At 59.1% G+C, this 26,790-nt stretch overlaps 4 protein-coding genes across 4 annotated transcripts in view; 2 read left to right on the plus strand and 2 right to left on the minus strand.

Annotated features, from left to right (window-relative positions):
• Nucleotides 1–15: 15 nt before the first annotated feature.
• On the minus strand, nucleotides 16–7,826 carry TAFAZZIN (tafazzin, phospholipid-lysophospholipid transacylase). The gene is made up of 9 exons (XM_062512074.1): nucleotides 7,701–7,826; nucleotides 6,439–6,567; nucleotides 5,461–5,506; nucleotides 4,504–4,589; nucleotides 3,852–3,932; nucleotides 3,248–3,289; nucleotides 2,259–2,321; nucleotides 1,472–1,524; nucleotides 16–175 (listed from the first exon to the last, which is right to left on the minus strand). Exons 1-9 carry the CDS (start codon nucleotides 7,807–7,809, stop codon nucleotides 41–43), a joined length of 744 nt encoding a protein of 247 aa, XP_062368058.1. The 5' UTR covers nucleotides 7,810–7,826; the 3' UTR covers nucleotides 16–40.
• Nucleotides 7,827–7,912: 86 nt separating this feature from the next.
• Nucleotides 7,913–21,345, plus strand: WDR13 (WD repeat domain 13). Its single transcript, XM_062512114.1, has 10 exons — nucleotides 7,913–8,602; nucleotides 8,702–8,769; nucleotides 10,764–10,995; nucleotides 12,285–12,379; nucleotides 13,138–13,265; nucleotides 14,408–14,715; nucleotides 16,966–17,146; nucleotides 18,007–18,148; nucleotides 18,947–19,080; nucleotides 19,808–21,345. The coding sequence occupies exons 2-10, from the start codon at nucleotides 8,729–8,731 to the stop codon at nucleotides 19,990–19,992; spliced, it is 1,446 nt and encodes a 481-aa protein (XP_062368098.1). The 5' UTR covers nucleotides 7,913–8,602; nucleotides 8,702–8,728; the 3' UTR covers nucleotides 19,993–21,345.
• An 853-nt stretch (nucleotides 21,346–22,198) lies between these two features.
• SUV39H1 (SUV39H1 histone lysine methyltransferase) lies at nucleotides 22,199–26,028 on the minus strand (the record flags this gene model as incomplete). Its single annotated transcript, XM_062512035.1, has 4 exons — nucleotides 22,199–22,582; nucleotides 23,940–24,069; nucleotides 24,293–24,439; nucleotides 25,354–26,028. Coding segments are annotated over 4 exons (1,092 nt in total), but the record flags the coding sequence as incomplete, so codon positions are not given.
• A 155-nt stretch (nucleotides 26,029–26,183) lies between these two features.
• GRIPAP1 (GRIP1 associated protein 1) overlaps nucleotides 26,184–26,790 on the plus strand; it is a 12,323-nt gene continuing 11,716 nt past the window's right edge. The window contains exons 1-2 of the mRNA XM_062512036.1: nucleotides 26,184–26,275; nucleotides 26,397–26,760. Coding sequence (XP_062368020.1) covers nucleotides 26,184–26,275; nucleotides 26,397–26,760 — 456 coding nt within the window. The remainder of the gene's footprint in view (nucleotides 26,276–26,396; nucleotides 26,761–26,790) is intronic.

A 26,790-nucleotide genomic window follows, 5' to 3' on the forward strand; every position in this document is an offset into this window, starting at 1 on the left:
GTCAGAACCCCCCAGATCTATGGGTCAGAACCCCCCAGATCTATGGGTCAGGCCCCCCAAATGTGGGGGTCCCGGCCCCCCCAGACCCCAGACCCACCGTGGGGGTCCCCTCGCTGCGCAGCCGCTCCAGGAGGGGCCGGACGCTGAACGGGCGCCCCACGACCACCGTGATGTGCTGGGGGGAAACGGGGGAGCAGAGACCCCAAAAATATCACAGAGACCCCAAAAAATACCCAGAGACCCCAAAAATATCACAGAGACCCCAAAAAATACCCAGAGACCCCAAAAATATCAGAGAGACCCCAAAAATATCACAGAGACCCCAAAAAATACCCAGAGACCCCAAAAAAATACCCAGAGACCCCAAAAAATACCCAGAGACCCCAAAAATATCACAGAGACCCCAAAAAATACCCAGAGACCCCAAAAATATCAGAGAGACCCCAAAAATACCCAGAGACCCCAAAAATATCACAGAGACCCCAAAAATATCAGAGAGACCCCAAAAATACCCAGAGACCCCAAAAATATCACAGAGACCCCAAAAATATCAGAGAGACCCCAAAAATATCACAGAGACCCCAAAAATATCAGAGAGACCCCAAAAAATACCCAGAGACCCCAAAAATATCAGAGAGACCCCAAAAATATCACAGAGACCCCAAAAAAATACCCAGAGACCCCAAAAATATCACAGAGACCCCAAAAAATATCAGAGACCCCAAAAATATCACAGAGATCCCAAAAAAAAATCATAAAGACCCCCAAAAGCCACCCAGGGACCCTCTCAGACACCCCAAAATCTTCCCCAGAGACCCCAAAAATCCCCCAAAGACCCCAAAAACCACCCAGAGACCCCCAAAAAATTCCCCAAAGACCCCAAAACCCCCCCAGAGACCCCAAAAATCCACCCAAGACCCCCCCCAAAAAAACCCAGAGACCCCAAAAATCCCCCCAAAATCTCCCCCATAGACCCCAAAAAATCTCCCCAAGGCCCCAAAAACCACCCAGAGACCCCCAAAAAATTCCCCAAAGACCCCAAAACCCCCCCAGAGACCCCAAAAATCCACCAAAGACCCCCCCCAAAAAAGCCCAGAGACCCCAAAAATCCCCCCAAAAACCACCCAGAGACCCCAAAAATTCCCCAAAGACCCCAAAACCCCCCCATAGACCCCCAAAATCCACCAAACACCCCCCCAAAAAAACCCAGAGACCCCAAAAATCCCCCCAAGACCCCAAAAACCACCCAGAGACCCCAAAAAATTCCCCAAAAGACCCCTCAAAGCCACCCAGGGACCCTCTCAGACACCCCAAACCCCCCCCCTCCCCCAGACCCTCCCAAAAACCCCCAAAACACCTCAAAAATCCCCCAAAGACCCCCCCCCCCCCCACCCCAAAAAAAAACCCAAAAAAATCCCAGAGACCCCAAAAATGCCCCCAGAGACCCCCAAATCCCCCCAGCCCCCCTCACCTGCCCCACACGGGGCACGTAGGGTCGGCAGTTGGGGAGGACGTCGCTCATCCCTGGGGGAGGGGAGGGGGGGACACAAAATTTTGGGGGGTGAGACCCCCCCCAAATCCCCCTGGAAACCCAAAAATCCCCTCCCCCCCCCAAAACCGTCCCAAAGTCACCCAGGACTCCCCAAAAATCCTTTTGGGACCCTGAAATCTCCCCCAGATCCCCCCAAAATCCTCCTGGGACCCCCCCAAATTCTCCTGGGACCCCCCAAAATCCTCATGGGATCCCAAATTCCCCTCCTGGAACCCCCTAAAATCTCCCCCCAAATCCCCCCCAGGACCCCAAATCCCCCCAAATCCCCCCCAAATCCCCCCCCCAAATCCCCCCCAAATCTTCCCCAGGACCTCCCAAATCCCCCCCAGGACCCCCCAAATCCCCCCAAATCCCCCCCAGGACCCCCCAAATCTCCCCCAAATCCCCCCCAGGACCTCCCAAATCCCCCCCAGGACCCCCCAAATCCCCCCAAAATCCCCCCCAAATCCCCCCCAGGACCCCCCAAATCCCCCCCAAATCCCCCCCAGGACCTCCCAAATCCCCCCCAGGACCTCCCAAATCCCCCCAAATCCCCCCAAATCCCCCCAAATCCCCCCCAGGACCCCCCAAATCCCCCCAAATCCCCCCCAGGACCCCCCAAATCCCCCCAAATCCCCCCAAATCCCCCCCAAATCCCCCCCAGGACCCCCCAAATCCCCCCCAAATCCCCCCAAATCCCCCCCAGGACCCCCCAAATCCCCCTCACCCCCGTGCCACAGCGGGAGGATCACGGGGTCCCGGTGACACTCGGCCAGGAGCCGCCCGATACCTGGGGAGGGAAATTTTGGGGTGTGGGGGGGGCGAGGAAATTCCCAAAAGAATTTGGGGAGGGGGTCCAGGAAACCCCCGGAGGGATCTGGGGGGATTTTGGGGGGTCCTGGGTGAGTTTGGGTGGGATTAGGGGGAGATTTTCGGGGGGGGGGGGGCTCTGTAACCTTGAGGGGAAATTTTGGGGCGGTCCAGAAGAATTTGGGGAATCCTGGAAGATTTTGGGGGTTCCAGGAGGATTTGGGGGGGTTCAGGAAGGGATTTTGGGGGTCCAGAAGAATTTGGGGGGGTCCAGGAGGGGATTTTGGGGGTCCAGAATTTGGGGGGGTTCCAGGAGGATTTTGGGGGGGTTCAAGAGAGGATTTTGGGGGTCCAGAATTTGGGGGGTCCTGGGAGATTTTGGGGGTTCCAGGAGGATTTCGGGGGGTTCAGGAGGGGATTTTGGGGGGTCCATGAGAATTTTGGGGGGGGTCCAAGAGGGGATTTGGGGGTTCCAGAATTTGGGGGGGTTCCAGGAGGATTTTGGGGGGGTCAAGGGAGATTTTGGGGAATCTAGGAGAATTTTGGGGGGGGTCCAAGAGAGGATTTTGGGGGGTCCTGGGAGATTTTGGGAGCGTTTAGGGGGAATTTTTGGGTGGCTCTGTAACCCTGAGGGGAAATTTCGGGGGGTCCTGGGGGAATTTTTGGGGTGAATTTTAAGGGGATTTTCGGGGGAATTTTTGGGGTAATCCCGAGAGGATTTTGGGGAATTTTTGGGGGGATCCTGGGGGGGGATTTTAGGGGGAATTTTGGGGATTTTTGGGGGGTTTTGGGGGGGAATTTTGGGGGGATTTTTGGGGGGGTTTAGGGGGAATTTTTGGGGGGATTTTGGGGTTTTTTTTGGGGGGGTTTTGGGGGGGATTTTGGGGTTTTTTTGGGGGGTCTCACCCCACTTGAAGCGAGCGACCTCCTGGCCCAGGTTCACTTTACCTGAGGGGGGAAATGGGGCTGGGGGCTCAGGACCCCCAAAACCCTTCCCAGTCCATCCCAGTCCATCCCAGTCCCCTCCCAGTCCTCCCCAGTCCCTTCCCAGTCCATCCCAGTCCCTACCCAGTCCTTCCCAGTCCATCCCAATCCCTCTCCCAGTTCCCTCCCAGTCCCCCCCAGTCCATTCCAGTCCATCCCAGTCCCCTCTCAGTCCCTTCCCAGTCCATCCCAGTCCCCCCCAGTCCATCCCAGTCCCCCCCAGTCCATCCCAGTCCATTCCTGTCCATCCCAGTCCCTTCCCAGTCCTTCCCAGTCCATCCCAATCCCTCTCCCAGTTCCCTCCCAGTCCATCCCAGTCCTCCCCAGTCTCCTCCCAGTCCATCCCAGTGTCTCCCCATTGCCTTCCCAGTTCCTCCCAGTGTTCCCAATAACTTTCCCAGTCCCTTCCCACTGTTTCCAGTTCCTTCCCGGTCCCTCTCAGTTTCTCCCAGTACCTTCCCAGTCCTCTCCCAGTGCTCCCAGTCCCTCCCAGTTCCCCCCAGTCCCCTCCCAGTGCTCCCAGTACCCTCAGGGAACACGTGCACCCAGTCTCCCTGGTTGAGTTTTTCCAGTATAAAATCCATCCCCCGCTGGTAAACGCCGTCCCCTGCGGCACCAGTTTGGTACTGGGACTTTCCCAGTATGGACTGGGAACAGCCCAGGGCATCCACAGCCCTCCCAGTATGGGCTGGGAGTGACTCAGTGTCTCCCAGTCCCATCCCAGTCCCTCCCAGTGCTCCCAGTACCGCGGCACACGGGCACACAGCGGCCCCAGTCCCATCCCAGTCCCTCCCAGTCCCATCCCAGTCCCTCCCAGTCCCTCCCAGTCCATCCCAGTCCCTCCCAGTCCATCCCAGTCCCTCCCAGTCCCATCCCAGTCCCTCCCAGTCCCATCCCAGTCCCTCCCAGTCCATCCCAGTGCTCCCAGTACCGCGGCACATGGGCACACAGCGGCCCCAGTCCCATCCCAGTCCCTCCCAGTCCCATCCCAGTCCCTCCCAGTCCCTCCCAGTCCATCCCAGTCCCTCCCAGTCCCATCCCAGTCCCTCCCAGTCCCTCCCAGTCCCTCCCAGTCCCTCCCAGTCCCATCCCAGTCCCTCCCAGTCCCATCCCAGTCCATCCCAGTCCATCCCAGTCCCATCCCAGTCCCTCCCAGTCCCTCCCAGTGCTCCCAGTACCGCGGCACACGGGCACACAGCGGCCCAGGCTGAAGAAGAGCGAGTGCAGCTCCCGAGTGAAGCAAATGTCAGCGGCCGTGGGGGTCCTGGGGGAGGGGAAAGGGGGGAGAGACCCCCAAAAACTGACCCGGGACCCCCCAAAAATAACCCGGGACCCCCAAAAACTGACCCGGGACCCCCAAAAATAACCCGGGACCCCCAAAAACTGACCCGGGACCCCCAAAAATAACCCGGGACCCCCAAAAACTGACCCGGGACCCCCAAAAACTGACCCGGGACCCCCAAAAATAACCCGGGACCCCCAAAAACTGACCCGGGACCCCCAAAAATAACCCGGGACCCCCAAAAACTGATGTGGGAACCCCCAAAATTGACCCGGGATGCTCAAAAACAACCCCAGGACCCCCAAAAACTGCCCCAAAATCCTCTGGGACACCCCCAGACATTTCTGAGACCGCCCCCCCAAAATCCCCCCAGGACCCCCCAAAATCCACCCAGGACCCCCCCAAAATCCACCCAGGACCCCCCAAATCCCCCCAGGACCCCCCAGACCCCCCCCAGGACCCCCCAAATCCCCCCAGGACCCCCCAGACCCCCCCCAGGACCCCCCCAAATCCCCCCAGGACCCCCCAGACCCCCCCCAGGACCCCCCCAAATCCCCCCAGGACCCCCCAGACCCCCCCCAGGACCCCCCAAATCCCCCCAGGACCCCCCAGACCCCCCCCAGGACCCCCCCAAATCCCCCCAGGACCCCCCAGACCCCCCCCAGGACCCCCCCAAATCCCCCCAGGACCCCCCAGACCCCCCCCAGGACCCCCCAGACCCCCCCCAGGACCCCCCAAATCCCCCCAGGACCCCCCAGACCCCCCCCAGGACCCCCCCAAATCCCCCCAGGACCCCCCAGACCCCCCCCAGGACCCCCCCAAATCCCCCCAGGACCCCCCAGACCCCCCTGACCAGCGCATCCTGTGCAGGTTCCAGACGTGGCGCAGCTTCAGGGACCCTGGGGGGGGGTCACAGGGGTCACGGGGACCCCCAAAGACCCCCCCCCAAATAAAACCCAGCACTCCTGGGACCCCCCCCAAACCTCTTTAGGACCCCCCTAAACTTTTCAAGCATCCTCCCCTCCCCCCCACCAGGATCCCCCAAATTTTCTCCAGGTTTTTTTTAGGAACCCCCCCCCCCCAAACCTCTCCAGATCTTTAAGGACCTCCCCCTCCCCCCCCCCAAAAAAAAAAAAAAAAAAAAAAAACCAAACTCCTCCAGACCCCCCCAGAACCCCCAAATTCCTCCCCCCAAACTCTTTAGGACCACCTGGGACCCCCCCCCCCCCCCAAAAAAAAAAACTCCTCTCCAAAACCCAACCCCTTTAGGATCCCTCAGGACCCTCTGTCCCCCCAAAACAACCTTCAAGACCCCCCCAAAACCCCCCCAGGACCCCCCAAATTCCTCCCCAAACCCCTTCAAGACCCCCCCAAAAACCCCCCCCCCAGGACCCCCAAATTCCTCCCCAAACCCCTTCAAGACCCCCCAAAACCCCCCCAGGACCCCCCAAATTCCTCCCCAAACCCCTTCAGAACCCCCCCAGGACCCTCCCCCAACCCCTTTAAGACCCCCTGGGATCCCCAAAACCCCCCCAGGACCCCCAAATTCCTCCCCAAACCCCTTCAAGACCCCCCAAAACCCCCCCAGGACCCCCCAAATCCCTTCAAGACCCCCGAAAACCCCCCCAGGACCCCCCAAATTCCTCCCCAAACCCCTTCAGAACCCCCCCAGGACCCTCCCCCAACCCCTTTAAGACCCCCTGGGATCCCCAAAACCCCCCCAGGACCCCTCAATTTCCTCCCCCAACCCCTTTATCACCCTCTACCCCTCACCCACCCCTCCTAAACCCCCCCCCTCCCCCCAGCCCCTCCAGGACCCCCCACCCCATACCCCAAAGGTGGGGGTCGTCCATGCAGGAGGCGTGGTTGGACAGGGTCAGCAGGGGGGTCTCGGGACCCCTCCTCTCCACCAGCTCGTGCAGAACCTCGGCGTTGTGAACCCGCAGCCGGTTCAGGTAACCTTGGGGGAGAAATTTGGGGGGCAATTTGGGGGGGCGGGGGAGTGTCCTCAAAGGGATTTGAGGGGTCTTGAGGTGGTTTGAGAGGTTTTTAGAGGGGTCTGAAAGGCTTTTTTTTGGGGGGGGGGGTCTTAAAAAGGGGCTGGGGGAGGTTAGGAGGGTTCTCAGGAGGTGCTAAAGTGGTTGAAGAGGAAATTTGGGGGTCCTGTGGGGGAGTCCTGGGTGGTTTTTTGGGGGTCCTCAAGGGGCTGGGGGATCCCTAAGGGGTTAAAGAGAGAAATTTGGGGGGTCCTGGGTGGTTTTTTTGGGGGTCCTCAAGGGGCTGGGGGATCCCTAAGGGGTTAAAGAGGGAAATTTGGGGGGTCCTGGGTGGTTTTTTGGGGGTCCTCAAGGGGCTGGGGGATCCCTAAGGGGTTAAAGAGAGAAATTTGGGGGGTCCTGGGTGGTTTTTTTGGGGGTCCTCAAGGGGCTGGGGGATCCCTAAGGGGTTAAAGAGGGAAATTTGGGGGGTCCTGGGTGGTTTTTTGGGGGTCCTCAAGGGGCTGGGGGATCCCTAAGGGGTTAAAGAGAGAAATTTGGGGGGTCCTGGGTGGTTTTTTTGGGGGTCCTCAAGGGGCTGGGGGATCCCTAAGGGGTTAAAGAGGGAAATTTGGGGGGTCCTGTGTGGTTTTTTGGGGGTCCTCAAGGGGCTGGGGGATCCCTAAGGGGTTAAAGAGGGAAATTTGGGGGGTCCTGGGTGGTTTTTTGGGGATCCTCAGGAGGTCCTAAAGAGGTTGGAGAGGAAATTTAGGGGGTCCTGGGGGGGGGGGGGGCTCTGAAAAGTTTTGAGGGGTCTTGGGGGGATCCTCAAGGGTTTGGGGAAAGAATTTTGGGTGTCTTGAAGGATTCTGAAGAATTTTGGGGGTGGAGGGGGTGGGGAGAAATACCCAAAATGTTCCCAAAAAAAAAAAAAAAACTAACAAAAAAAAAACCTCCAAAAATAAAAGAACGCGACCCCCTCCCCTTCAATGAAACCCCGGTGCTCTATGAGGGAGGGTCTGGGGGTGACGGAGGGGAGGGGGATCCAGGTGAAATTTATTTTTTTTAATTTTTTTAATTTTTTTTTTTCTTTTTTGGGGTCGGGGTCGTCACTCACGGGTCCACACGCAGCTGTAGGTGCCCACCAGGCCCGTGACCAAGCGGCTCGCCAGGGCCCAGCGCTTCGATGGCTCCGCTGGGAACGGCCACTGCACGGTCAGCGGCATCCTCCGGGGAAGTTGTGGGGTGGTGGGGAGGGTGGGGGGGGGGGGGGGGGGGAGAAGAGCCTCTCCCCCCCCCCAAAAAAAAAAAAAAAAAATCCCCCTCCTCAAAAAAAAAAAAAAAATGTCGTTCCCCTTCCTCTCCCTCGGCCGCACCGTCCGCCGCGCTGCCGTAAAGCGCGCTGCCGTAAAGCGCGCCGCCGGAGGTTGTCGTGCGAGACGCAGTCAAGCGAAGCGTTCTCAGAGTAACGACGTGGTGGGGAGGGGGATTCGGTGCTCACGGAAACGCCTCGGAGCCTCCGAAACCCACCCGGGATCTCCCCAAAATTCCCTCGGGATACCTCCACGACCCGCTGTCGTAAAGCGCGCCGCTTGCTCCGCTGCGCTGTCGCAAATTCAGCGGGCGGGAGGACCCCGAGCAGACGAGAGGCACCGGGCGGAGCGGCCAATCCCTGTAGGGGGCGCTCTGGGAACAACGTGACCATAAAGAAACGCCTCCGCCCCGCCCCCTTTTTTGGCGATCAGCCAATCAGCGCCAGCTCCTGGAAGGCGGATATTATAGTAACGTCGAGAAGTCACTCCCCTTCCCCCAAAACCAACCAATCACATCAACGACCACGCCCTCCCACACCACCCCCCTCGTCGCTAGGGAGACGCGCGCCGCCATTTGGTCGTGAGGCGGTGTCACCGCCACTTCCGGTCAGGCCTAACCCAGCTCCCCCGGCCCAAGCCCGGCCTTTCCCCGGCCCAACCCCGGCCCCGCGGAGCACCTGAGGCGGAGGTGGAGCGGGACGCGCAGGTAAAGCCTCCCCACCCTCTCCCGGTGAGGTTTTTTTTTTTTTTCCCCCCTATATTTTTTTTTCCCCCCCCTCAATTCACGCCGCTGTTTCCCCGGCAGGGTCCCCCCGCGGCGGCCGCGGCCGCCATGGCCGCCGTGTGGCAGCAGGTGCTCGCCGTGGACGCTCGGTGAGCTCGGGGTTTAAAATAATTTTTTGAGGGGATTTTGGATACCTGGAGGGTTTTTTTTTTGTTGAGGTGTGTGTGTGTGTGTGGGGGGGGATGTTCTTACCTGGGTTATTTTGCGTGGGGTTTGACACCTGGTGATTTTGAGGAGTGGGTGTTTATTGCTGGGGCTGTATTTTTGGAGGATTTGGGTACTCGCGGCGTTTATTTGGGGTGGATTTGTCACACCTTGGGTGAGTTTTGTAACACCTGGAGCAGGTTTTGAGTGGAATTGTGACACCTGGGTTTATTTTTCGGTGTGATTCTCGTACCTGGGTGTGGTTTTGGGTGGAATTTTTTTTCCCATTTTGGAGTGGGATTGGTTGGATTTTAGGAGGAATTTTTTTTTGTTGTTGTTTCGGACGGAATAAACCCCATTTCTCACCTGTCCCTCACCTGTACCTCACCTGTCCCACCCAGTTCTGCATCTCTGGGGTTTTTGGTGGATTTGTCTCATCTTTTAGTAGAAATTTTCTGGGTTTGGGTAGAATGAGCCCCATTTCTCACGTGTGTCCTTCACCTGTATCTCACCTGTCTCACCTGTCCCTCACCTGTCTTTTACCTCTGTGTCACCTGCCTCACCTCTCTCACTTCTATCTCACTTGTCCCTCCCCATCTCTCACTTGTCTCTCACCTGTATCTCACCTGTGTCACCTGTATCTCACCTGTCCCTCACCTGTATCTCACCTGTCCCTCACCTGTCTCATCTCTCTTATCTCTGTCTTACCTGTCTCATCAATCCCTCACCTGCTCGTTGTTTCTCACCTATATTTTGTCTGTATCTCACCTGTCTTTCCCCTGTGTCTCATGTATCCCTCACCTGTGTCTCCCCTACCCTCCCCTCTCACCTGTCTCACCTCTCTCACCTGTCCCTCACCTGTCTCACCTCTGTGTTACCTGTCCCTCACTTCTCTGCTGTTTCTTACCTGTCTCATCTCTCTCACCTCTATGTTAGCTATCTCTCACCTGTCTCACCTTTTGCTTCTATCTCACCTGCCTGTCACCTCTCTCTCACCTGTTCCTCACCTGTCTCATTTCTGTTACCTATCGCTTGTCTCACCTCTGTGTTACCTCTCACCTGTCTCACCTCTCTTTCACTTCTCTTATCTCTCCCTTCTCTCACACCTGCCCCTCACCTGTCTTACCTCTGTGTTACCTGTTCCTCACTTTTCTCACTTCTGTGTTGCATGTTTTTCTTATGTCTCACCTGTCCTTGTTCTCTATCTCACCTGTATCTCACCTGTTCCTTTCCTTTATCTCACCTGTTCCTCCTGTCTCTTACCTCTATGTTACCTGTTCCTCATATCTTTCATTTCTATGTTACCTGTTTCTCATGTCTTACCTGTTCTTGTCCTCTATCTCACCTGTTCCTCTCCTTTATCTCACCTGTTCCTCCTGTCTCTTACCTCTATGTTACCTGTTCCTCATATCTTTTACTTCTGTGTTACCTGTTTCTCACATGTCTCACCTGTCCCTGCCCTCTATCTCACCTGTTCCTCTCCTCTATCTCACCTGTCCCTGCTCTCTATCTCACCTGTTCCTCTCCTCTATCTCACCTGTCCCTGCTCTCTATCTCACCTGTTCCTCTCCTCTATCTCACCTGTCCCTGCTCTCTATCTCACCTGTTCCTCTCCTCTATCTCACCTGTCCCTGCTCTCTATCTCACCTGTTCCTCTCCTCTATCTCACCTGTCCCTGCTCTCTATCTCACCTGTTCCTCTCCTCTATCTCACCTGTCCCTGCTCTCTATCTCACCTGTTCCTCTCCTCTATCTCACCTGTCCCTGCTCTCTATCTCACCTGTTCCTCTCCTCTATCTCACCTGTCCCTGCTCTCTATCTCACCTGTTCCTCTCCTCTATCTCCCGTGTCCCTCACTTCTCTCACCTGTCTCTCTCTTCCCTCATCTCTGTGTGACCTGTCCCTCCCTCACCTGTCCCTCACCTGTGTCACCTGCGCAGGTACGCAGCGTACCGCACCCCTCAGCTGCCGCAGTTCCGCACTCAGTACGTGCGGCGGCGCTCCCAGCTGCTGCGGGAGCGGGCGCAGGGCGGGCACCTGGCAGGTGATGCCCGCCGCTGGTACCTGCGGCTGCGGGCGCGGCTCCTGGCCCAGCGCTACGGGGCCCTGTCGGAGCCCGGCAGCTGCCGCAGCGCCCTGAGGGCCAGCAGGACCACGCTGGACCGCATGGAGGTACCTGGGGACACCTGGGGGACACCTGGGGAGAGCTGGGAACACCTGGAGTACACCTGGGGACACCTGGGGGACACCTGGGGAGAGCTGGGAACACCTGGAGTACACCTGGGGACACCTGGGGGACACCTGGGGAGAGCTGGGAACACCTGGAGTACACCTGGGGACACCTGGGGGACGCCTGGGGACACCTGGGGGACACCTGGGGAGAGCTGGGAACACCTGGGGACACCTGGGGGACACCTGGGGAGAGCTGGGAACACCTGGGGAGACCTGGGGACACCTGGGGAGAGCTGGGGAGAGTTGGGGAGAGCTGGGAACACCTGGGGAGAGCTGGGAACACCTGGGGAGAGCTGGGGAGAGTTGGGGAGAGCTGGGAACACCTGGGGAGAGCTGGAGTACACCTGGGGAGAGCTGGGGAGTGTTGGGGGACACCTGGGAACACCTGGGGAGAGTTGGGGGACACCTGGGGACACCTGGGGGACACCTGGGGAGGGCTGGGAACACCTGGGGAGAGCTGGGGGACACCTGTGGGACACCTGGGGAGAGCTGGGGGACACCTGGGGACACCTGGGGAGAGCTGGGAACACCTGGGGAGAGCTGGGGAGAGTTGGGGGACACCTGGGGAGAGTTGGGAACACCTGGAGTATACCTGGGAACACCTGGAGTACACCTGAGGACACCTGGGGGACACCTGGGGAGAGCTGAGGACACCTGGGGAGAGCTGGGGACACCTGGGGAGAGTTGGGGGACACCTGGGACCACCTGGGGAGAGCTGGGGGACACCTGGGAGACACCTGGGGAGAGCTGGGGACACCTAGGGTACAGCTGGGATACATCTGGGATCACTTGGGTATACCTGGAGATACCTGGCGTGCACCTGGATGCAGCTGGGGCACACCTGGGTACACCTGGGGGGCTTTGGAACACATCTGGGATACACCTGGGGACAGCTGGGAATACCTGGGCACACTTGGGATCACTTGTGTACACCTGGGGATACCTGGGATACATCTGGGGCGCACCTGGATACAGCCGAGATCAGTCGGGTAGAGCTGGGATATACCTGGGATACAGCTGGATACACCTGGGTTACACCTGAGGGGCTTTGGAACACACCTGGGGCAGGTACACAGGGCTGAGAACACACCTGGGGGTGGAGGGGGGTGTCAGGACACACCTGGACGACCCCAAAACTGTTTTTATGGGGGAGGGGGGCGGGGCGGCCTTGGAGCCATTTTGGGAGGATTTGAGAGGACCCCCCCCCAATTTCGGGGGTCTCCCCCCAGGATTTCGAGGAGGACCCGCGGGGGTCCCGGGGCCACCGGCGCTCCCTGAGCCGCAGCTCCGGCCCGGGGGGGCTGAGGGGGGGTCCTGAGGAACGGTGAGACCCCCGGGGGGGACTGGGGGGACTGGGAGGGGAACTGGGGGGGACTGGGAGGGACTGGGAGGGACTGGGAGGGACTGGGGGGAACTGGGAGGGGAACTGGGGGGAACTGGGGGGAACTGGGAGGGAAATTGGGAGGGGAACTGGGGGGGACTGGGAGGGGGACTGGGGGGGACTGGGAGGGGAACTGGGGGGGACTGGGAGGGACTGGGAGGGGAACTGGGGGGAACTGGGAGGGGAACTGGGGGGGGGACTGGGGGGGACTGGGAGGGGAACTGGGGGGGACTGAGGGGGGAACTGGGGGGGACTGGGAGGGGAACTGGGAGGGACTGGGAGGGGAACTGGGAGGGACTGGGAGGGGAACTGGGAGGGACTGGGGGGGGGTCTCAGAGGGGAATTGGGCGGGGATTGGGGGGGTCCTGGGGGATACTGGGAGGAACTGGGGGAGTTTTGGACTGTTCCATTCCATCCCGGGGGGTGCCGGGTTTTACTCGGACTGTTCCATTCCATCCCGGGGGGTGCCGGGTTTTACTCGGACTGTTCCATTCCATCCCGGGGGGTGCCGGGTTTTACTCGGACTGTTCCATTCCATCCCGGGGGGTGCCGGGTTTTACTCGGACTGTTCCATTCCATCCCGGGGGGTGCCGGGTTTTACTCGGACTGTTCCATTCCATCCCGGGGGGTGCCGGGTTTTACTCGGACTGTTCCATTCCATCCCGGGGGGGTTCTGACGCTGTCCCCCCCTGTCCCCGCAGCCCCCCCGGGGTTGTCCCCACCCCCCTGGCCGAGGCCAGCAGGGCCATGGCCGGGGACACCTCCCTGAGTGAGAACTACGCCTTCGCGGGGGTGTTCCACGTCTTCGACCAACACCTGGACAGCGCAGGTGTGGGGGGAGGGGTCTTGGGGAGGGGGGGGGGGGGGGAGTCCCCGTGGGGGTCTAGGGGGGGTGGGGGGGGAGTCTCAGGGGCTCCATGGGGAGGGTCCTGAAAAGGTGGGGAGGGGTCTGGGGGTCTCACCTGTGGGGGTTTAGGGGTTCCCAAGGTCTGGGGGGGAGGGGGGATCCCACTGGGAGGGGTCTGGGGTCTCACCTGGGGGGGGTTCCCTGAACCAGGGGGATGGTCCTGGGGGTGGGGAGGGGTCTCAGCCAGGTGGGCTGAATGAGTCTGGGGGGAGGGAGGGGCTCTCCCATCTGTGTGGAATTTTGGGGAGGGGTCTCACCTTTCCCAGTACAGCACCTGCAGGTCCCCCATGACAAACACCTGCTCCATGAGCAATCGCTGGTTTTGGGGGGGGGGGGGTCTCCCTCACCTTTAGGTGCCTCCCCCGCATCTTTGATTTCGGGGAGGGGTCTCACCCATCCCAAATACCCCAACCCCAAACCTGCATTCCCCATTACAAACACCTGCTGCTTTACCTGAGAACAAATTTATTTATTTAATTTTTTTGGGGGGGAGTTCTCCCTCACCTTTAGGTGCCTCCCCCGCATCTCTGATTTTGAGGAGGGGTCTCACCCATCCCAAATACCCCAAATACCCCAACCCCAGACCTGCATCCCCCCGTTACAAACACCTGCTGCTTTACCTGACAACAAATTCATTTATTTAATTTTTTGGGGGCGGGTGTTTCTCACCTTTAGGTGCCTCCCCCGCATCTCCAATTTCGGGGAGGGGTCTCACCCATCCCAAATACCCCAAATACCCCAACCCCAAACCTGCATTCCCCCGTTACAAACACCTGCTGCTTTACCTGGGAACAAATTTATTTATTTAATTTTTGGGGGGGAGTTCTCCCTCACCTTTAGGTGCCTCCCCCGCATCTCTAATTTTGAGGAGGGGTCTCACCCATCCCAAATACCCCAAATACCCCAACCCCAAACCTGCATTCCCCCCGTTACAAACACCTGCTGCATTACCTGACAACAAATTAATTTATTTTTCTGGGGCGTGTCCCTCACCTTTAGCTACCTCCCCCGCATCTCCGATTTCGGGGAGGGGTCTCACCCATCCCAAATATCCCCCTGCCCAGTGAGGAAGGTGCAGTTTGCCCACGACGAGCGGCACCTCTTGGCCTGCTGCTCCTTGGACGGGACGATCTCCGTGTGCACCTTGGCCCCGGGACCTCCGGCCGTGCTCAGGACCCTGCGGGGTCACGGAGCCGGAATTTCGGATTTTGCCTGGTCCTTGTCCAATGATGTGCTGGTGTCGGCCTCGCTGGACGGGACCCTGAGGATTTGGGATCCATGTGAGGGGAGATGCATCCGTCGAGTCTCGGATCCCGACGGGGCCGAGCTCTTGTGTTGCGCTTTTCAACCTCTCAATAACAACCTGACAGTGGTGAGAGAGAATCGCGAAGTATCCCGAAAGTGTCTTAAAATAACCCTAAAAAAAACCAAAAAAAACAACCTAGAATAACCCAGAACTATCCTAAAATAGCCCCAAAAACCGGCCCGAAACAGCCCCAAAAACCAACCCAAAATAGCCCAAAACCAACACAAAATACCCCAAAAACATCCTAAAATAGCCCCAAAACCATCCTAAAATAGCCCCAAACCAACCCAAAATAGCCCCAAAAACCAACCCAGAATAGCCCCAAAAAAACAATCCAAAATAACCCAGAACTATCCTAAAATAGCCCCAAAAACCGGCCCGAAACAGCCCCAAAAACCAACCCAAAATAGCCCCAAAAACCAACCCAGAATAGCCCCAAAAACCAACCCAGAATAGCCCCAAAAAAACAATCCAAAATAACCCAGAACTATCCTAAAATAGCCCCAAAAACCGGCCCGAAACAGCCCCAAAAACCAACCCAGAATAGCCCCAAAAACCAACCCAGAATAGCCCCAAAAACCAACTTAAAATAGCCCCAAAACCATCCTAAAATAGCCCCAAAACCATCCTAAAATAGCCCCAAACCAACCCAAAATAGCCCCAAAAACCAACTTAAAATACCTCAAAACCATCCTAAAATAGCCCCAAAAACCAAACCCAAAATACCCCAAACACCAACCCAAAATACCCCAAAACCAACCCAAAATACCCCAAAACCATCCTAAAATAGCCCCAAAAACCAACCCAAAACTTCCCAAAATTTCCCAGCACTGAGAAACCCCCCTGGGACCCCCCAAAATGCCCCCAAAAAAATCCCCCCAAACCTGACCCCAAAGGGGCTGCGCTCGGGGGAATTTGGGGAGGATTTTGGGGTCTCGGGGATGGATTTTGGGGGGGATTTTTTGGGGGATTTTTGGGGTGGATTTTTTGGGAGGTCTCCGGGTGGTTTTGGGGGTCTCGAGGTGGATTTGGGGAGGGGGATTTTGGGAAGATTTTGGGGAGATTTTGGCAAGATCTGGGCTGGATTTTTTTGGGGTGGATTTTTGGGGATCTCCGGGTGGATTTTTGGGGGTTTGGGGGGGGGATTTTTTGGGGTGGATTTTTTGGGGCGGATTTTTTGGGGCGGATTTTTGAGGGTCTCTGGGTGGATTTTGGGGATTTGGGGGCGGATTTTTTGGGGGGATTTTTTGGGGGTGGATTTTTTGGGGGGATTTTTTTGGGGGTGGATTTTTTGGGGGTCTCCGGGTGGATTTTGGGGGTTTGGGGGGGGATTTTTTGGGGTGGATTTTTGGGGGTGGAATTTTTGGGGCGGATTTTTGGGGATCTCCGGGTGGTTTTTTGGGGATTTGGGGTCGGATTTTTTTGGCGGATTTTTTGGGGGCGGATTTTTGGGGGTGGATTTTTTGGGAGCGGATTTTTGGGGATCTCCGGGTGGTTTTGGGGGTGTCAGGGGTGATTTTTTGGGGCGGATTTTTGGGGGTCTCCAGGTGGTTTTGGGGATTTGGGGGCAGATTTTTTGGGCGGATTTTTTGGGGCGGATTTTTTGGGGTGGATTTTTTGGGGGATCTCCGGGTGGATTTTGGGGATTTGGGGGCGGATTTTTTGGGGGCGGATTTTTTGGGGGCGGATTTTTTGGGGGTGCATTTTTGGGGATCTCCGGGTGGATTTTGGGGTTTTGGGGTCGGATTTTTTGGGGGGATTTTTTTGGGGGTGGATTTTGGGGTTTTGGGGGCGGATTTTTTGGGCGGGTTTTTTGGGGGCGGATTTTTGGGGATCTCCGGGTGGTTTTTTGGGGTGTCAGGGGTGATTTTTTGGGGCGGATTTTTTGGGGGCGGATTTTTTGGGGGGATTTTTTTGGGGGAGGATTTTTTGGGGGGATTTTTTTGGGGGGCGGATTTTTTTTGGGGATCTCCGGGTGGATTTTGGGGTTTTGGGGTCGGATTTTTTGGGGGGATTTTTTTGGGGGTGGATTTTGGGGTTTTGGGGGCGGATTTTTTTGGGCGGATTTTTTGGGGGCGGATTTTTGGGGGTGGATTTTTTGGGAGCGGATTTTTGGGGATCTCCGGGTGGTTTTTGGGGTGTCAGGGGTGATTTTTTGGGGCGGATTTTTTGGGGGCGGATTTTTTGGGGGCGGATTTTTTGGGGGGATTTTTTTGGGGGCGGATTTTTTGGGGGTGGATTTTTTGGGAGCGGATTTTTTTGGGGATCTCCGGGTGGTTTTTTGGGGGGTCTCCAGCCCCTCTGGGCCCCTCGCAGGTGGGCAGTGCCAGGCACATGGTTCGGGTGCTGAACATCTCCACGGGGAAGGCGGCTCGGGGCGGCACCGGGCGCCTCCCGGGCCGAGTCCTCGCCCTTTGCTTCGATGCCCCCGGGCGAGTTCTGTGGGCTGGGGACGATCGGGGCTCGGTGTCCTCGTTCCTGTGCGACCCCGGCACTGGTAGGAGGGACTGGGAGGGGATTGGGGGGCACTGGGAGGGACTGGGAGGGGAATGGGGGGCACTGGGAGGGACTGGGAGGGGATTGGGGGGCACTGGGAGGGACTGGGAGGGGAATGGGGGGCACTGGGAGGGATTGGGGGGCACTGGGAGGGACTGGGAGGGGATTGGGGGACACTGGGAGGGACTGGGAGGGGAATGGGGGGCACTGGGAGGGACTGGGAGGGGATTGGGGGGCACTGGGAGGGACTGGGAGGGGAATGGGGGCACTGGGAGGGACTGGGAGGGGATTGGGGGCACTGGGAGGGGATTGGGGGGCACTGGGAGGGACTGGGAGGGGATTTGGAGGGACTGGGAGAGGATTTGGGGACACTGGGAGGGACTGGGCGGGCACTGGGCCATACTGGGAGGCACTGGGAACTTGTCTCACTCCCTCCCCTGCCCCAGCCCAGCTGACCAAAACCTCCCAGGTTCTGGTCTAGGGGAGCACTGGTCTGTACTGGGAGGGAGCCGGTTTATACTGGGCCGTATGGAGCGGTAGGCTGGAGGGAGCCGGTTTATACTGGGCCGTACTGGAAGGGATCTGGTCTATACTGGTCTGTACTGGGAGGGAGGCGGTTTATACTGGTCTGTACTGGGAGGGATCTGGTCTATACTGGTCTGTACTGGGAGGGATCTGGTCTATACCGGTCGGTCTGTACTGGGAGGGATCTGGTCTATACTGGTCTGTACTGGGAGGGATCTGGTCTATACTGGTCTGTACGAGGATCTGGTCTACCGTCTGTACTGGAGGGATCTGGTCTATACTGGTCTGTACTGGGAGGGATCTGTGTGACCCCTCCCCTCCCCTCCCCTCCCCCAGGCCGCCTCACCAAGGCCTCCCGGCTGCTGGTGCAGGCCGGTGGTGCCATCACCTCGCTCTCGGCGCGGGCCTGGGCCAGCCGGGAGGCCCCGGACCCCTCCCTGCTGGTGAACGCCTGCCCCGACCGCCTGCTGCTCTTCCGGTACGGGGGGTCACCCTGGGGTCATCTGGGGTCACCGGGGGGTCATCTGAGGTCATCTGGGGTCACCCTGGGGTCATCTGGGGTCACCGGGGGGTCACCCTGGGGTCATCTGGGGTCACCCTGGGGTCATCTGAGGTCATCTGGGGTCACCCTGGGGTCATCTGGGGTCATCTGGGGTCACCCTGGGGTCATCTGGGGTCACCGGGGGGTCACCCTGGGGTCATCTGGGGTCACCGGGGGGTCACCCTGGGGTCATCTGGGGTCACACTGGGGTCATCTGGGGACACCCTGGGGTCATCTGGGACACCCGGGGGGTCACCCTGGGGTCATCTGGGGACACCCTGGGGTCATCTGGGGACACCCTGGGGACACCCTGGGGTCATCTGGGGTCATCTGGGACACCCGGGGGGTCACCCTGGGGTCATCTGGGGACACCCTGGGGTCATCTGGGGACACCCTGGGGTCATCTGGGGTCATCTGGGGACACCCTGGGGTCATCTGGGGACACCCTGGGGTCATCTGGGGTCATCTGGGGACACCCGGGGGGTCACCCTGGGGTCATCTGGGGACACCCTGGGGTCATCTGGGGTCATCTGGGGACACCCTGGGGTCATCTGGGGTCATCTGGGGTCCTTCAGGGGCTCTGGGGACTCGGGGGTGTGGAGGATGAGGGGGGCTCGGGGGTTTTTGGGGTGAATTCAGGGGATTTCGGGGTGGGTTTTGGGGTGGATTTTGGGGTGAATTCAGGGGATTTCGGGGTGGGTTTTGGGTGTTTCTGACCCTTTTCCCCCCTGCCAGGGTGGTGGAGGACGAGGGGGGCTCGGGGGCCCCGGGGCTGCGGCTCCGGCGCAGTTTCCCCACTCGGCACCGGGAGCAGCCCCTGAGGAGCTGCTTCTGTCCCCTGATGTCCTTCCGGCAGGGAGCCTGCGTGGGTGAGGACTGGGAGGGACTGGGAGGGAGTGCAGGGGCACTGGGAGGGACTGGGATGAACTGGGATGGAGTGGAGGGGCACTGGGAGGGACTGGGATGGACTGGGATGGAGTGGAGGGGCACTGGGAGGGACTGGGATGGACTGGGATGGAGTGGAGGGGCACTGGGAGGGACTGGGATGGAGTAGAGGGACAGTCCCTGTCCCCAATGTCCCCAACAGTGACGGGCAGCGAGGGGCTCGGTGAGATCCCATTCCCAGTATCCCCAGTATCCCCCCAGTATCCCCAGTATCCCCAGTATCCCCAACAGTGACAGGCAGCGAGGGGCTCGGTGAGATCCCATTCCCAGTATCCCCAGTATCCCCCCAGTATCCCCAGTATCCCCAGTATCCCCAACAGTGACAGGCAGCGAGGGGCTCGGTGAGATCCCATTCCCAGTATCCCCAGTATCCCCCCAGTATCCCCAGTATCCCCAGTATCCCCAACAGTGACGGGCAGCGAGGGGCTCGGTGAGATCCCATTCCCAGTATCCCCAGTATCCCCCCAGTATCCCCAGTATCCCCAGCAGTGACGGGCAGCGAGGAGGGCAGTGAGATCCCATTCCCAGTATCCCCCCAGTATCCCCCCAGTATCCCCAGTTTCCCCAACAGTGACAGGCAGTGAGGGGCTCAGTGAGATCCCATTCCCAGTATCCCCAGTATCCCCCCAGTATCCCCAGTTTCCCCAACAGTGACGGGCAGCGAAGACGCCTCCGTTCATTTTTTCGACGTGGGCCGAGCCGCCCGGGCCACCGTGAACACCCTGCAGGGCCACGGGGCCCCCGTTCTGGCCGTGGCCTTCAACTGCGACGAGTCCCTGCTGGCCTCGGGCGACGCCGCCGGCACCGTCATCGTCTGGCGCCGCCAGCACGCCTGAAATCCCCGGGAACAAAACCCCAAATCCGCGGGATCACCCCAAAAAAATCCCCGGGAACAAAACCCCAAATCTGCGGGGATCACCCCAAAAAAATCCCCGGGAACAAAACCCCAAATCCGCGGGGATCACCCCAAAAAAATCACCCAAGATCCGGCTGGGAATGACCCCAAAAATCCCCGGGAACAAAACCCCAAATCCGCGGGATCACCCCAAAAAAATCCCCGGGAACAAAACCCCAAATCCGCGGGGATCACCCCAAAAAAATCCCCCAAGATCCGGCTGGGAATGACCCCAAAAATCCCCGGGAACAAAACCCCAAATCTGCGGGGATCACCCCAAAAAAATCCCCCAAGATCCGGCTGGGAATGACCCCAAAAATCCCCGGGAACAAAACCCCAAATCTGCGGGATCACCGCAAAAAAATCCCCGGGAACAAAACCCCAAATCCGCGGGATCACCCCAAAAAAATCCCCCAAGATCCGGCTGGGAATGACCCCAAAAATCCCCGGGAACAAAACCCCAAATCTGCGGGGATCACCCCAAAAAAATCCCCCAAGATCCGGCTGGGAATGACCCCAAAAATCCCCGGGAACAAAACCCCAAATCTGCGGGATCACCGCAAAAAAATCCCCGGGAACAAAACCCCAAATCCGCGGGATCACCCCAAAAAAATCCCCCAAGATCCGGCTGGGAATGACCCCAAAAATCCCCGGGAACAAAACCCCAAATCTGCGGGGATCACCCCAAAAAAATCCCCGGGAACAAAACCCCAAATCCGCGGGGATCACCCCAAAAAAATCCCCGGGAACAAAACCCAAATCCGGCTGGGAATGACCCCAAAAATCCCCGGGAACAAAACCCCAAATCTGCGGGGATCACCCCAAAAAAATCCCCCAAGATCCGGCTGGGAATGACCCCAAAAATCCCCGGGAACAAAACCCCAAATCCGCGGGATCACCGCAAAAAAATCCCCCAAGATCCGGCTGGGAATGACCCCAAAAATCCCCGGGAACAAAACCCCAAATCCGCTGGGAATGACCCCAAAAAAATCCCAAAAAAATCCCAAAAAAATCCCAAAATCGCCGGAGGAAAAAACACCAAAATCTTGAGTGGGAATAACCCTGAAAAAATCCCAAGAAATCCTAAAAAAAATCCCAAAATCCTCGCAGGAAGAAAAACAAAAAAAAAAAAAACCCCAAAATCCCCCCCTGGAATTAAAACCCCCTACCCAAAAAAACCCCAAAATCCCCCCCGAATTTTCGTCGCCGCGGGTTCGGAGCGTTGAAGATTTCGCAGGAATTTGTGCGGTACCAAAAATGTCCCAAATTCTTCCCAAAAAACCAACCCTGGAATGTCCCAATTTCTTCCCCCCCCCAAAAAAACCCCAAAATCCCAAAACCACCCCAAAATTCCCCAGGTGTGACTTTTTGAGTGCAGCGAGTTTGGTGGATTTTGTGTGACACCAAAATTCCCGAAATTCTCCCCAAAAGTTTCCCGAAATTTTCCCGGCCTGGTTCTTAAAATGTGATCCCAAAATTCTCCAGATTCTCCCCAAAATCTTCCCTGGGCAGCTCAAAAGTCCAAAAACCCACCTGGAACCCCCCAAACCTCACCTGGATCCCCCCAAACCTCACCTGGATCCTCCTAAACCTCACCTGGAACCCCCCAAACCTCACCTGGAACCCCCCCAAACCTCACCTGGAACCCCCACAAACCTCACCTGGAACCCCCCAAACCTCACCTGGATCCCCCCAAACCTCACCTGGACCCGCAAACCTCACCTGGATCCCCCCAAACCTCACCTGGATCCTCCTAAACCTCACCTGGAGCCCCCCCAAACCTCACCTGGATCCCCCCCAAACCTCACCTGGATCCCCCCAAACCTCACCTGAACCCCCCAAACCTCACCTGGATCCCCCCAAACCTCACCTGGATCCTCCTAAACCTCACCTGGATCCCCCCAAACCTCACCTGGAACCCACCAAACCTCACCTGGATCCCCCCAAACCTCACCTGTACCTCCCCCAAACCCCACCTGGACCCCCAAACATCACCTGAGCCCCCCAAACCTCACCTGGACCTCCCCCAAACCTCACCCGGCTCCCTCCAACCCCCACCTGGCCCCCCCAAATCTCACCTGAACCCCCCAAACCCTCCCAACCACCCTTGCGGTGCTGTGGCCCAGGTGTTTCAGAACAGTGGCGACACAGCCCGGGCATGGCCCAGGTGTGAGGTGGGTGCGGCCCAGGTGTTTCAGGACAGTGGAGACTCAGCCCAGGTGTGCAGTGGGCGTGGCCCAGGTGTTTCAGGACAGTGGAGACTCAGCCCAGGTGTGCAGTGGGCGTGGCCCAGGTGTTTCAGGACAGTGGAGACTCAGCCCAGGTGTGCAGTGGGCGTGGCCCAGGTGTTTCAGAAGAGCGGAGGCGTGGTCCAGGTGCGGCCCAGGTGTTTCAGAAGAGGAACTTGCGGCACGAGGCCGCCCCGCACTTGCACTCGATGCGGCCGCGGGCGCGGGGGGAGCCCCCCAGGGACCCCCCCACCAGGCCGAAGTTGGAGTCCATGCGGGTGCTCTCGGCGTCCACCGGGTCCACTGCAGGTACAGGGCGGGGTCAGGGGGCGGGGCGCGGCACAGGTGTGGAAATGAGACACCCGCACACCTCCCCCCCCCCCCAACACGTGAGAGCCCCCAGGTGTGGAAATGAGAACGCCAGGTGTGGTATTGATAACCCCAGGTGTGGAAATGAGAACGCCAGGTGTGGCACTGACACTCCCAGGTGTGGCACTGATACCCCCAGGTGTGACACTGATACCCCCAGGTGTGACACTGATACCCCCAGCTGTGGCACTGACACTCCCAGGTGTGGCACTGACACTCCCAGGTGTGGCACTGATACCCCCAGGTGTGGCACTGACACTCCCAGGTGTGGCACTGATACCCCCAGGTGTGGCACTGACACTCCCAGGTGTGGCACTGATACCCCCAGGTGTGACACTGATACCCCCAGGTGTGACACTGATACCCCCAGCTGTGGCACTGACACTCCCAGGTGTGGCACTGACACTCCCAGGTGTGGCACTGATACCCCCAGGTGTGGCACTGACACTCCCAGGTGTGGCACTGATACCCCCAGGTGTGGCACTGACACTCCCAGGTGTGACACTGATACCCCCAGGTGTGGCACTGACACCCCCAGGTGTGGAAATGAGACCCCAGGTGTGGCACTGACACCCCCGGGTGTGACACTGATACCCCCAGGTGTGTCCAGGACCCTCCCAGGTGTGGCACTGACCCCTGCCCAGACCCCACAGTGCAGGGTGGGCTGAGGGGAGGGAGGTGTGTGATAGGGACAGGTGTGTGATAGGGACAGGTGTGTGATACAGGGACAGGTGTGTGATAGGGACAGGTGTGTGATACAGGGACAGGTGTGTGATAGGGACAGGTGTGTGATAGGGACAGGTGTGTGATACAGGGACAGGTGTGTGATAGGGACAGGTGTGACAGGGACAGGTGTGTGATACAGGGACAGGTGTGTGATAGGGACAGGTGTGTGATAGGGACAGGTGTGTGATAGGGACATGTGTGTGATGCAGGGACAGGTGTGTGATACAGGGACAGGTGTGTGATAGGGACAGGTGTGTGATACAGGGACAGGTGTGTGATAGGGACATGTGTGTGATGCAGGGACAGGTGTGTGATACAGGGACAGGTGTGTCCCAGGCGTGTCCCAGGTAAGGACAGGTGTGTGATACAGGGACAGGTGTGTCCCAGGCATGTCTCAGGTATGGACAGGTGTGTGATACAGGGACAGGTGTGTCCCAGGCATGTCCCAGGTAAGGACAGGTGTGTGATACAGGGACAGGTGTGTCCCAGGCGTGTCCCAGGTAAGGACAGGTGTGTGATACAGGGACAGGTGTGTCCCAGGTAAGCACAGGTGTGCCCCAGGTACCGTGCATGTTGTAGTCGAAGGTGAGCTCCTCCCCAGCCCGGATGGGTCTCGTTGCGAACAGGGCGATGCGGGGCAGCCGCTGGTCCAGGTTCTCGATGAACACGTTGTACACCTGCAGGTTGGGGTCACACTGCCCCCCCCGGCAGGTCAGACACGCCTGGCAGGTGAGACACACCCACAGCACCTGACCCACCCCAACAGGTGAGACACACCTGGCAGGTGAGCCCTGCCCCAACAGGTGAGCCACACCCACAGCTGGGGGAAGAGGTGCTGGAAGCTCCGCCCACAAGGCGGGTAAGCCCACACCTGAGGCCAGGTAAGCCCACACCTGAGGCCAGGTAAGCCACACTCACGCTGTGGTTGACGAAGTGCGAGATGTTGCCGTAGTGGGCGGCGTCCACGGTGTAAACGTCCTCCACGTAGTCCAGGTCGAACAGGTACGTGGCGCCCTGGCGGTCGTACACCTGTCCCCGGCGCTCCGCCTCCTCCGAGGTGATGATCTGGGGCAGGGACACACCTGTGTCACACCTGAACCCACCCCACACACCTGGGGCACACCTGTGTCACACCTGTACCACTCACCGCTTCACCATGTCACACCTGGGGCACAGATGAACTACCCCACACAGCTGTATCACACCTGTATTGTATCGCACACACCTGTACTCTATCGCACCTGTATCACACACACCTGTCACACACCTATACTGTGTCACACACACCTGTGTCACACCTGTACTGTAACACACACACCTGTACTGTATCGCACCTGTATCACACACACCTGTCCTGTGTCATACACACCTGTACTGTGTCACACACACACCTGTACTGTGTCACACACACCTGTGTCACACCTGTACTGTAACACACACACCTGTACTGTATCGCACCTGTATCACACACACCTGTCCTGTGTCATACACACCTGTACTGTGTCACACACACACCTGTACTGTGTCACACACACCTGTACTGTGTCACACACACACACCTGTGTCACACCTGTCCCACACACCTGCACTCACCTCTCCCACGTACTCCATGACGAAGGAGTTCTTGCGGATGCGCTGCAGCGTGCGCACTCCCCAGCCCTGTCACACACACACCTGTACTGTGTCACACACACCTGTACTGTGTCACACACACACACCTGTACTGTGTCACACACACCTGTACTGTGTCACACACACACCTGTACTGTGTCACACACACACCTGTACTGTGTCACACCTGTCCCACACACCTGCACTCACCTCTCCCACGTACTCCATGACGAAGGAGTTCTTGCGGATGCGCTGCAGCGTGCGCACTCCCCAGCCCTGTCACACACCTGTACTGTGTCACACACACCTGTACTGTGTCACACACACACCTGTACTGTGTCACACCTGTCCCACACACCTGCACTCACCTCTCCCACGTACTCCATGACGAAGGAGTTCTTGCGGATGCGCTGCAGCGTGCGCACTCCCCAGCCGCGCCCGTCGCCGGTGCGGAAGATGCACAGGTCGTAGCGGATGCCGCGCTGCACCACGCGGTTCGGGCACTCGGCGCCGCAGCGGCACCGCGAGTTGCACTCGTAGATCGGTAACCCCGCCCTGATCCTCACCTGGCCGGCCTCGTTGTAGGCGAACCTGTTGCGGGACGCTCCCGGGCAGCACCCCCCGGCCAGCGTGGCTTCGGCCAGGCAATCGCGGCACTCGCAGCCGGCCGCCACGGGGGTCAGCGCCACGCCCGCGCCCACCTTGTACTCGTTGACGTAGACGAAGTCGCGGGGAGGCCCGTGCAGGTCCACCTCGTTCTCCACGGAGATTCGGCCGAGGTGGCTGCGGGTGAGGTTCAGGTGACGTTCCCAGCGCCGTAAAGCTCGGCGCTGTTCGGCTTTCTGAGCCAGGTAGGACACGGCTCGCGCAGGTAAGCCGCGGGGGCCGGGCCGGACGGGGCCGCCGGGTGCTTTGGCCAGGTCGGAGTGGAGCTGCTGGAGGAGGCCGCGGCAGCGGAGGTTGCGGCGAGGTTCCCAGGTGTTGGCGGAGGAGGGGTAACCGCGCCATTTCACCAGGTAGAATTCCTCGTCCTGCGGGGAGGAAGGGGTTAAAGGGGGGGGGGGATGAGGTCACGTGGGGATATTTGGGGGGGTTGTGGAGTGACCCCAAAATTCACGGGGGTTTGTTTGGGTCAGGGGGGTCCTGGGGTGACCCCAAATGTCCAGAGACCCCCCCCGGGACCCTGGGGTGACCCCAAATGTCCAGTTTTGGGTTTGGGGGGTCCCGGTTTGGTGCACTGAGGGTCCCGGGTCTGTTCCGGGTTCGGGGTTCACAGTTTGGGGTTCCCAGGTGAGTTCCAGGTGTCTCGGGGTGTGGGGGGGAGGGGGGGGGGGGGGGGTCCCAGTTTGGGGATTCAGGGTCAGTTCCTGCTTTGAGGGTCTTGGGTCCATTCCCGGTGTGGGGGTTCCAGGTCAGTTCCCGCTATCCCGGGTCGGTTCCCGCTATCCCGGGTCGGTTCCCGCTATCCCGGGTCGGTTCCCGGTACCCCGGGTCGGTTCCCGGGTCGGTTCCCGGTACCCCGGGTCGGTTCCCGGTACCCCGGGTCTGTTCCCGGTACCCCGGGTCGGTTCCCGGTACCCCGGGTCGGTTCCCGGGTCGGTTCCCGGTACCCCGGGTCTGTTCCCGGTACCCCGGGGCGGTTTCCCGGGTCTGTTCCCGGTACCCCGGGTCGGTTCCCGGGTCGGTTCCCGGTACCCCGAGTCGGTTCCCGGTACCCCGGGTCGGTTCCCGGGTCTGTTCCCGGTACCCCGGGTCGGTTCCCGGGTCGGTTCCCGGTACCCCGGGTCTGTTCCCGGTACCCCGGG

This window comes from Cinclus cinclus, chromosome 33, assembly GCF_963662255.1.
Source record: "Cinclus cinclus chromosome 33, bCinCin1.1, whole genome shotgun sequence".
In the NCBI taxonomy this organism is placed as follows: Eukaryota; Metazoa; Chordata; class Aves; order Passeriformes; family Cinclidae; genus Cinclus; species Cinclus cinclus.